Raw genomic sequence first — 12,075 nt, forward strand, 5'->3', positions numbered from 1 at the left:
CATTAAACAGAAACCTACGGCATCCTTGACATCGATTTCTGTCATTTTGTCATGATAAACACTCTGATATTAAGTACCTTCCACATCATGCACCCAGGCATGATTCCAATTAGTGCTGAATAGAAGACAAAATGTCAGCCTAATAAGCTTCAATTTGCAAAGTCTTTGAACATTTGATGATATCATCACTTTGCCAATCACTTCTTGTGCTTTGGCTTCCTTTTCTCCACATCACCTTCCCTGTCAAAAGCAAGGCTTTCAAATGTACAGAAGCAGAAGACGTGAACAACGTCAGTCAATGGCCTGACTGAGCTGAAAGAGCCAAAAATGACTCCCCAGTGCATCAACAGAGAACTATGATGTGCACAATATTCCCTCAAAGCTAATTTGCTGCCAACATGTAGAGTAATTGGGGGAAAAAAGTCTACTTTAAAGTCATACTGTGAAAAAGATTTTTTTCGCATGAAATCAACACTGAAGACCTTAAATCACTGTCAGTCTGCGCCGGCTTTTCAAAATGAAGCAACAGTGTTTGTTAAAGACGACAGTCACTTCTTCAAAGGTGAATGGACCAAAGAACAGCTCTGCTGGCTGACTTCATGTTCAAAATATTCGCTGTATTTTAAAATAGTGTTTTCTTTATAATTTGTTTCTTAGGAGGCAAAAAAGAGTTTCCAAGAAGAAAAAAAGACAAATTGAAAACAAAGGCATCCATAGGGTTGAACATACAAGAGTAGCACATGTCCAAAACCGGTAGCTGAGGACTCAGGAAACTTTCTCCATGTGGAATTTCGCCCAATGCAGAATATAAAATCCCTGCTCTGATCTGGGCATGAGACAAAACAGAAACAGAAATGGCAGCAGAAAAGATGATGAACCGGGATGGGCAATGTGGAGCGACACAAAAGGCCACACGGGCTCTCCCAGGCTCGGCCAGGACAGCGGGTCCCACCCGAGGAGCAGAGTCCCAGGTCAGGAGATGGGCAGCGGTCTGTTCTGAGCTGTTCCTGGACATGGGTCACAGGGGCTGGGCAGACCCACGGGCTCCACCACCCGGGTCCAACGCGACTCCTTGCGATGCGCCGAGTCGCCCCATTTCTTTGGTTCGCACGTCCCACGGAGCCCAGTTTGCAGACCTTCCATGGAACGTGTTTGTTACTCGCTGCTCAGAACCGGCAGGAGACAAAACCCAACCCACGGGGCGTGGAGTGACGAGAGTTGGTGCTTCGGGAGAAAAGGAGATGGAGCAGCTTGGACGGGTGGATCTGAAATGGGTTCCTGGAGCTGAAACAAGGGGAGTTGGGAGCTCACAGCGATGGTGGCACCAGCACTGGAAGAGTGAAGATCTGGCTGCCCCTCCAGCTGACGGGTGAGCAGATTCCACACATCTGAGGCAGAAAAGGGGATTTTGAAGAGTAGCTCCAGGCACCGGGGTCGGGCCAGTGGGCAAACAGCTGCAAAGATGTTGAACAGGAAAGTACTGAGCCTGGTGTCCGCGCCAAGATGTAACATCATCTTCAGATCCGCAGATAACCCATCACGGGGGTTGGGTTTTGTTTATGGTTTTGTTTTTTCCCCCTCATAGCTCCTGTCTGTGGAACAGAGGAAAACCAGAGAAGTTTCTGTTTTCCTTCCTGACTAAAGCGACGCACGGGGGAAAGAGCAGAGCGGTGGTCGGGCACCCAGGACAGTGCAGGATGCCATAAGCATCTCAGCTGCCATTTGTTACTGGTTTTCCACTTAAAGGTTTCTCCATAATACTTTAATGTGGGAGCGCGCGGAGCTTTATGGATGGTCTCATATTTCGCAGCTGACATATCTTCAGCCAAAGTATGTCAGCTACAGGAGAGGGCAAGGCTTTTCACTGGCTTTGGGAGTTCTTCTTCCTCCATCATAAACCACATAAAAGCAAAATACAAATGATCAGCTCTCCAAAATTGCTATTTATTACCTCATCATGAAGCCGTCTACTGGACTCTGCAGTGGTATTGAGTAATATCATTACTTAAACCATAAAGAGGTTGTATTTATTACTCAAAATTGGGAAAATTAGCATCCATATGGATCCTATTGTTTTAAGATCAGTAACGCTGCCAAAACAAGTGGTGTTAACATTCCAAACTACAGACTGTCATAATTTCTCGTCTAGTGTTTCATTCTTTCATTTGGTATTTATAATACCTTTGAATTGAGGAACTGAATGGATCATAAAATCTCTCATATCAGATAAATCATTTAACAGCTAGCCTACTGTTCAAAACCTGATTTATGGTGGCAATGAGTGAAAGGAATTAACATCTGCTGACCTAAAGAAGAGAGAGTAAGTTGATTTGGGATAATCTTTCTCTAGTAAAGGGACAAAAGAAAAAGTACACTCTAAAAAATTTAACTACTTAATTTGCAATACATAGCACCTTGGTAGGTAGTCAGACAGGATATCCTAAACCTCCATCCCTGGGAAAAATTATGGAGTAAAACTCCACGAAATTAATTTCCAGGCATGCAAGGAATAAAAGAGTGATTGGGAACAGCCAACCTGGATACACTGAGGGCAAATTGTGCTTGACCAAACTGATTGTGTGCTACAGTGAAACGAGAGACTCTTTGGAGAGCTGTCGATGTCTTCTATCTTGACTTCAGTGAGGTTTTTATACAGATTTTATAGCATCTGTATAGTTGAACTGAAGAAACACAGACTGGATGGGTGCTCTACAAAGCGAGTGGAGAACTCACGGGACCACTGGGTTCAAAAAGGAGAAGTCATAAGCAACCAACTACAAGTGGCATTTCTCAAAGGTCAAATGGGGCTGATACAGCTTAACATCTCCATTGAGGACGGGGACGACAGGACATAGTGCAACGCTGGGGATGGCAACTCTTGGGGGAAGTGGTCATTATTTTGGAGAGAACGGTTGCCATTCACAGGGACTTCAAACTCCACGCACTGGAGGGAATGGGCCACTAAGACCTTTGGGAAGTTCACCAAACTAGGTTTATCCAGCCTGGAGAAGACTAAGGAGGCATCTAACTGCTGTCTTCAGCTGAGCATAGAGAGGAATTTCAGAGAAGAGAGGGGCAGACTCCTCTTGAAGGTGGCAGTGAAGGGACAAGCAGCTGAAGATCCAAGTTATAACAACAGACATTCCAACGGGATACAAAGGAAAAGAAATTTCACAATGGATTAGTCAAGTAGTGGCATAGGTTGCTCAGCGAGGTTGCGAAATCTCCATCATTGCAGACTTTTAAAACTCAGTTGGACTTGGCCTTGAGCAACATGATGTAATTTTGAAGTCAGAGCCACTCTGAGCAGGAGGTTGGACACCATGACCTCCAGAGGTCCTTCCAACTCAAATCATTCTATGATGTTGTGAAAAAAGTTCAACATGAATGCTGATCTCCCCTTAGAGGACGTCCCCTCAGCCATCCAGCGCAATGTTTGAAGTCGATATCGCGGCTGTTTTCCAAACTGCTGTACTTGTTCTGTGGACTAAAAGTCAACTCCCTTCTATTCAACAACTCTCTCAAGCAAAATCAGAACACCAAAAAGCAATTTTCAAAAAACTAAATAACATTAAAAAAGAACGTTGTGAGTAAGGCCCCCCTCTCCATACACCAAACATTCACCAAGCAAGTTGAGATGTAATATTTGGAGCAATCTCATATCACAGAAACTACGTTCAAAAGAGGAGATTTAGACTTACACTTGGGAGTCTTTGCCACACACTAAACTTCTAATAGAAAGCATGCACTCCTCTTATTTCAGAATCAAGAGCTTATAGTGCAAGTTGACCATTTCTGCAGAGCAACACAGTATTTTTCCCTCTCTGCTTAGAAATTACCTCCGGTCATCGCAAATGCTGCAATTACTAAAACCTCTGTTGTGTTATATTGGTGTAATTGATCATTTATTACTTTATTCCTTTATATATCTTTAATTTTAAAAATAACTTCACACCATGTATAGCTTATTGTCTATTGGTGTTAATCATTCACTGTAACCATCACACACAAACCCTATACGCAAAGCCACACCTCGTGTACGTGTTACAAACCAGCATAAAGATCCTTTACCCTGCTGATGAGCAAGGCTCATCTCATGTCTTCTCAGATAAATTATTCTGTATTTATTAACATCTATGCGGGGAATAATCACTTTTTTCTAAACATGGAGTATTGGTATAAAATAAAACTAATGCCATATGATATAAAAGCTAAATTACGTACTCTACCTTTTCAGCTGCCAATATTTAAAATTAAAACAAAAACCAAACCAAAATGTTGATTACAGTGTAATAACAACTACCGCATAGATTCTGTTTCATGTAATATAAACAGAAAGTCCATTTTGCTGAAAAGAACTCCATTCCAGAATCAGAGTTCATCGGATGTGATGAGCTCGTTTCTATGGCAACTGCTTTCTCTTTTACATACACTGGAGACAGCACAAAATGTCAGTTCTCTCCTAAGCTAACTGAGCATTTTTAATCAGCAAATGATAATTTATGCACCATTATATATGGCTTCCAAACCTGTTTTTACTAAACATTTTAAATGTGGAACAGCCTGAAGTCTAAAAGGACAGAGAAGCAAGTTGAGGGGCACCTCCTGCACCGAATTCTGTCTCATTTCAGTCGTATCGTAAAGAGCGAGAGTCGAGGAAAAATGTGGAAGAGATCATAGATGATCACCCGCTACAGCACGGGAACGCTTTGATGGTTCCATTAAGCGAGGAAGTGGCAGATGTTTATAGCTTGTTCAACAGCCCTTTGAAAGGCACCTTGAGCAGAGCAGCAGCTCTGATGTGGGGCCATGAGCCGGGTGTCTGACACAAAACAACCATGGCCCAGGTTGAATATCTCTATAGGACCCACCATCAGATCCGCGATTTCAGCAGGAATTCCCCATCAATGGGATCCACCCAACCCCGAGTCACCGACAATGAGTAACAACCAAGGGAAACCACGTAAGCGCCGCGACAAATATTTGGTACTTTGAATATTTTACATCAACAGTCGTGTTCATGACCCGGGGTGGATCGGTGGTAAATTAAACATGCCGCAAGACAGTCAAAAGCTTTTGTTTAGGAAAGGCTAAAAGGGAACGGCTGTCTGTCTGCACAAGTCTGACTGTCAGCCCAAGGAAAACATAACAAACAAATATTTAGATTGTCCGCAGAGAAAGCCTGCAGAGCAAACAATGCATTTCTTCTCATGCCAAAAGCATCTTCTATTAAGAAAAGAAATCAAAGTAAAAACGAGCCAGAGGATTTATTTATTCAGAACTGTATACAGAAGTGACTTCAGTAGCACCATCAACATCTGAATGTTCACCGGCCACATCTATCTGTGCCCTCCAGACACGAGCTAGCGGTGCTGGCACTGATACCAGCCAAACGGCCCTGTTGGAACGGCTGGGTGCAGATATTAGAACAGTTACACGAAGCAGAAGAGCTGATCGGTGATTTATCTGTAGGGTAACAATAGGGCCTTTCAGATCAAAGACTAAGAAAGTCTCCTATTGCGAAACAAATGCTCCCAAATTCCTTCTTAGTACAGGACAGAAAAGTTACCGTTACAGCAGTATTTACATGCAGAAATCATGCATGTGCTAGGGAATTTAGTTATTAAGTATAATTATATTATTATATTAAGTATATAATATTTCTACTATTTTTTTCTGTATTTTCTCTTGTCAATAGTTGATAAAACCTCCATCCCATCAGCACAGCACCACTGTGGACTGACTATGTATATGTTTCCCCCGCTAAGCTGATACAGTAATGATCTATACAGAACCATAAACGTGCACCGAGGATTTGCCGGAACAAAAACAGCGATCATTGCTGGAATGAAAATACCGATCGCTGCAGAAAGACAACTCTTACAAGTGCAAAGAGGGACATTTTGGAAGAGGAGAAGCCAGAAGAGAAGGGGAAGGATGCCCTGCACGTCAGGAAGGAGCCGCTGATTTCTGAGGAGGTGGATGGCAAAGCCGAGGGGATTACAGGAAGCGCAAAGAGCAAGATAGGAAAAGGGAAAAGGATACGTCGGCCATGGAAAATACTTTATTAAGTCATTTTCCTGCCTCCAACCTGCTCTTTTCTTTATAACGACCTCCATTCTCAATGTGTGTCTGTACGATTTCAGAACTGCTCGAGGTTTTCCTTTCCCAACCAGTAAGGGTTGAGAGCCCTAAGACACCCCCAAACCCCAGTGATCCCTTATAGCAGCCTAATTGTTAAGAGCACAAACCTCAAATGTTAAAATTAAACACCGTGACATCAGTGACCAATACTGGCAAAACGCGCCTTGGCGCTCGAGCTTCTCCCGACCCAATTACGAATGGCCGAAAACAGGGGATTTGCCAATTATCTCCTAACGGAACCTGGGAAGAGAATTCAGTTTCCTCACGGAAACTTCTTTTCTCCTCTCGCTTTAGTGCAAAGCCTTGTATTTGAAGTTACAGGGGTAACATTGATCTTCTTTTCCTTGCCCGAAGGTCAACGGTCAAAGAACAAGCACGAAAATGATCCAACTTTGTACGGCGGCTGGAACGTGAGAATCTCTGAGCTGGTTGAGGGCACGTGTCAGATGCTGGGGAGAGAATGAGACTCGCAGGATAAAAGGGAAATAGAAAGGTACAACTGGCACCACAGCCCATCTGGCATCGGTTATTAAAATTTCCTAACCTTGCTATCTTATTTCACAGAAGCAAACGAGATGTATTATTCTCCGTAATCAGAAGTCTTGCTTCGGAAAAATCAGTAGCAAGGCTGTTTTTGTTAAAACAAAGGGCGATCTCAATCAGCCAAGATGGTCCTTGTTTCGTGAACTAGCGTGTAAACGAAAATTACTGAGGGAGGCGGAGAACGAATGGCCAAAGTGTAGCTTAAAAACGCTCCTAATGAAAATCCAGATAACACTAAAAAAAAGCCCAAATCAAATAGAAGTAGTGATTCAAAGACACCCTTAAAAAAAACAGAAGTCCTGTATTGTTAGCTACTATTTAAAGAATAACAATATTATGGCAGTTCACAGAAAACATATAGGATTTAAAAGGCTACAAGAACACAGCATGGTATAAAAGCCTTTGTACTGCTTTGACTTTTATTGACCTACACGTCAATTTACTCCTCCCCAAGCATTACAACCCTAGGTGAAAAAATCAAAGCAAGCCTCCCAGAAATGGAGAAATCCAAGAGCTAAAGAAGAATGCAACTGTTACCCAGAAATTCATCAGCAACACAGAAGGTGACCCACGTAAATCAAGTTCCTTTCCTCAAAATATATTAAACTTGTATTTCAAAGCAGCGGCAACATTATTTTATAGTGACTTAAAATCTGGCAATGGAAATGGTAATTTTTATACTTCAGTTCTGATTGAAGCACTAAAAAATGTACTCATATTTGAACAAAATCTCACCATTTTGTCAACTATCTTTCACAGCAGCTGAAGACCTAATTGAAAGTAGACTTTGTATATGCAATTAAACATCATCTCTTTAGTAACAGTATGATAAATTGCTCTGCACACTCAGTCATCGCTGTCTTCGGTATTACATTAAGAAACACGTATTTTAAACATTCACTACCCTTTCATATGGAAAAGGTTTTGAGGAAGAATAACAGCGAATACATTTAATAACACTGCTTTTACAGCATTGAACAGATAGGTCCTTCTAACCAACCTACTCGTATGTGATTACCACTAATTATTATTTAAATTTTTTTAAATACCCAGCAAATCTACTTCTCGTTTAGCGAAGCAAAATGGCCTCTTCTCTTGTTTCATCGCGCAGCCACTGTAATATGAACCAATCCTAAAAATTACTGCTGTCAAACACGGCTCAAATTTAACAGGTTTTTTTAAAGTCTACATAAACTCGTTAAATCACTTTGTTAAGAGGCTGCCAAACGTTTCAGAAATGACAGCGGCCATTAGCCACAGGAGATGTGTAAAACACGCATTTCAGTAAAGATGTGCAACGACTAAATACCGTAATTCCATAAGAAACACCAGGACTGTCTGTTGCGCTCCCTACAAAGACAAAAGCGAATTCTAATACAACGGCCAGAGGAAGGAACGAAGAACAATTTCTTTTCCAAAATGGAAAAAATATGCGTCCTTGAAAGCTGATAGACCCTTATAGAATTTAAATAAACAACAGCGCTTCTAGTCAAAGGCACCCGCATTTTCCTCCCTGATTTACATGTCATTCTCATGGCAGCGATGTTCAAATGCCTGTACAGGGATATTCAAACTACAAAGAAAAGCCCTGTAAAAAGGCCAAAGTTTTTGCTATTCAAACTATTCAGATTTTCCTAATAGCTGCGATAATTTCCAGCTTTCTACATCGCACCTACAGTAGCATTATATACCCTACTGCACATAGAAATCACACCCAGAACTGGGCTCCAATCTTCGCCAGAAATGACCCACAACAGAACGAAACAGAGCGAGATAGATTAACAAACACCTCCCAGATTCTCTGAATTCGCTTAAGATTGTCCCTTTACCTTTGCACCCAGTGTTATACAGAGCAATATTATAACTGCGGTGAAGGCTGGCGGGTAGACAGAATGATTCTATATAATTCTATAACTGCATTTTCAAGTGCTACAGCTCTGCACGCAAACACCACGTCAGGAATGCAGGTGAGAGGACGATAACCTGGAACAGGCACCCACCGCTCGTTAGATGGTTAAGATGCGTCTACCTTGGGCCAAGGGAAAACAATGCAAAGATAAAACCCAACCCCTTCAACAATCTACATCTTCCTTCGCTCTTACAACAAAATGGAGAATAAAGGGGAAGGCTTAATTTTCCCGAAGCCACCTGAATACGCTCTTCCCAAGCATTCCCACAAAAGTATCTCTCGTTTTCCCTGGAAAACCGTAATGGTGGTAATGGAGAAATAAGTCCAGGCTCTGCAATATGTCCCTCATCCTCCCCCTACAAGCTGTTTGTTTTCCAATAGGTTTACTAAAGCCAGGTTTTGATAGAGCCTGAGTTGTCCAAAGGTAACAACAACAAGAAATTAAAATTAAATATTCAGTTTCATTTGGCTACATTATAGTTGCCAGTAAAAGACAGAGCCTACTTGTCTACAGAAAGTAGAGAGAAAATGCCTCCATGTCAGTGTCTTACATCTCATGGGGAAGGCGGCGGTGTGCGGAAAACACACGTCGTTAAAGATGCCTCACCAAAATGTCCAGTTTGGGTATAAAATAATCCATGCATGATAAGTGATTTTAATGCTGATAGCAAAGCTTATTTTCTAAATGTGCTCTAAATTACAAAAATCACCTTAAATTTTTAAATATTGCCATCGCAGGCCTTTGTAGTATAGGCTCTTAGGAAAATATACCATGCCATCTTCACAAAATACATTGAAAAAAATGCAATAAGATGGGTTTTTTTGAGCTGAAAACTCATAAAGATCGTTTTCCATGCTGACAGTGCGCATTTCATCTAGAAGTTTGAAGAGTCAAATGCTACCCCAGCTGGGGGTTATTCTGCCAAATGGCTTCCAACAGTGACCACAGAGATGGAGGATGGGAGGGGTGCGTGCGTGTGGAGGAAAATAAACGTGATGGGAAGCAACCCCAAACCCACATCGTCTTATCAAACAGCCGACATACGTAGCCAAACACACAATGCAAATCTAGAATGCAAAGCTGAAACAAAAAGACACGAGCAGAATGAAATAAAGCCATTTGTGAGTTACCTGCAGAGATTTCAAACAAACAAACAAACAAAAAGCATACGAATGAAGCAGATAGAATTCATATGGATTTGGGCAGGAAGGAGAAAAGGAGGGGTGAGTGTGAGGGTTGGGGGGGGGAGAAGAACAGATACCTTTTTTTCTTAAACAAATCCATCATGAAAGAAAATGAGACAAGATTATAAATAGGCCGAGTTATAGCGCACCATGGGATTTTTAATCTGGCTACCTGTGGTTTTTGCAGTTAAAGCCCTATTCAGCACTGGGAAGGGAGGGGGGAAAGCGGGTTAAAAAAAGAAGAAAGGAAAAAAGAAAACCAAAATCACGTTTATGTGCCAGTTTCGCAAATGCTCCCACAGCGTGCATCACCAACAATGCCGGCAAACAGGAAACACTAATTATTAGCATTTTTCTAATAAGCGTACGCCTTTCAAACGCTATTGATCGTTACCTGGCCGTCTCGTTTCCGGCATTCTTGGGTTTGAGTCTCGTGCTCTGCCATGGCAGCGCGGAGCTGTTTTTCCAGTTTCTCGATCTCCCGTTCGTGGTCTCGGACCAGCCCGTCCTTCTCTGCGTTGTGCTGCTGGAATAGGTGCGTCTTCTCCTGTTCATGCTCCAGCTTCAGCTCCACTATCTGATTGGACAGGGAGGAGTACAGTTCATCAATAGAACATCCTTGTCGTCATGACAACTCGTCTACAGCTTAATTTTCCCCTTAATTTCATCAAGTTGGCAATTTTATTTTTACGTCACTATTACCTCACCTTTTAAAAAGCCACCCCTTAGCGTGACAGAATTCCTCCAGACAATTCCAACAATGGAGACAACCGAGCAAATCCAGCGCATCCTTAACCAATTTGTTGGTACAAATGTCGGAGCGTACGGGGGGGGTAAAAAAGAAAACAATTGCATTGTCGCATTCTGCGTACGGTCGCCCCGCATCCTGCTGCTGCTCATCGGGCTGAGGTTCCTAAATGGTTAATCGCCAGCCTGCTCTCCCCTTCGTTTAAGTATATACAGGCAACCCCCCCACCCCAGCAATTAAGTCTTTTAAAGATTTCTTTACGATTGCCAAAGCGAAAGCTCTTCCTTCAATGCTGGGGTGTATATAGTTGTCTTTAAAAAAAATAATAATAAAAAAAAAATAATAAAAAGAGAAAGAAAATTACAAAAAAACAAAGCTCTATTATCCCGTTGTCAGCTACGCTACCCCAACATAAACAGATCTATGTGCTCCAGAAGGGCACCTGCTGTGCCGCAAGCTTGCGCCATGATTTCAGAAGAAGCCCCGTCTCAATTCTCAGGATCCTTTTTCCCAGTCCGCACCACACTGGATGCTGTGACCTTGGCCGGTTTGAGCCTCTCTCCGCCGGCCTGAATGGCAGCCCCAGACCGAGGGCCTGGTCGCCGCGGCTTTGATACTAATCCCCCCGCCGGCGCACAATGGCACCCTACCTGGCCTGCACGCTGCGCGCCAGGCCGCCTTTGAAGCAGGTGATGAATAGGGACGGCAGGAAGCCGCTTCCCCACTGAACCCCGGGCCACACAGCTGCTAAGAACAGTCACTTGGATTTTTCTTCAGTTTTGGTGGATTTCGGAGAGAGGGGAGGGGGGCGAGGAGGGGAAAAAGAAAAAAAAAAGAGAAAATAAATGCTCTTATCTTTATATGGTGGGTTATTTGCAGCGTGAGAAAAAGGAGCGAACGGGAGGAGCCGGCTGCGTGTGCGCCGAGAACGCGCCGGCACCTTATCTTAAAGCTGTAGCATTCAATTCGGGGATGATATCAGCCCTCGGCGCAGCTTTCGGGGTTGCAAATTTGACGTGGAGTCAAGAAGAAGGCGTTTTGTGGAACTACGGGTCGGCGTGTCCCGGGTTTAAAAGGAAAATATGTCGGCCGTGCTGCAGTCGGCAGCGGCCTCCTGAAAACGGAGCAAGTAGAACAGATGCAATATTCTACGGTTTTACATATCTACATTATTTAATAATACTAAAGAGCTCATTAACAGAACTCTGAAGTCCCTGAAGGAGTTAACCCCCCAGGAGGCATATATTATCTGTACTGGGCCTGGGATCCTTACACAAAGTTCTTTAAGTCAGGGTTTTGCCCAAGGTTTATGTACAAAACTGGTTCCTTTTCACATTTACTGGTGTCCTTAGTGTGTCCAAATGAAAGAATTCTTGCTCCCTAAAGTAATTGTAAAGCCTTTGCCTTAGTCACGGGAACAAATGTTTAGCAGTTTTTCATACATCAGACCTGATTAAAAAGCAATGGTGTCAACAGGAGAGGTCTTTTTATTCAAACATTTTCTTAATTCCTGGGTTTTCAGCTGCTCGTGTCATGGAAGGTCCGC

At 42.8% G+C, this 12,075-nt stretch overlaps 1 protein-coding gene across 5 annotated transcripts in view; it reads right to left on the minus strand.

The window, feature by feature from the left end:
* Positions 1–12,075, minus strand: part of CEP112 (centrosomal protein 112) — a 179,882-nt gene that overhangs the window by 103,883 nt on the left and 63,924 nt on the right. For all 5 annotated transcript variants that reach the window (XM_071816767.1, XM_071816770.1, XM_071816768.1 and 2 more), the window contains one exon: positions 10,176–10,358. In XM_071816767.1, the coding sequence (XP_071672868.1) occupies positions 10,176–10,358 (183 nt within the window). The remainder of the gene's footprint in view (positions 1–10,175; positions 10,359–12,075) is intronic.

Source organism: Patagioenas fasciata, chromosome 18 (assembly GCF_037038585.1).
Source record: "Patagioenas fasciata isolate bPatFas1 chromosome 18, bPatFas1.hap1, whole genome shotgun sequence".
In the NCBI taxonomy this organism is placed as follows: Eukaryota; Metazoa; Chordata; class Aves; order Columbiformes; family Columbidae; genus Patagioenas; species Patagioenas fasciata.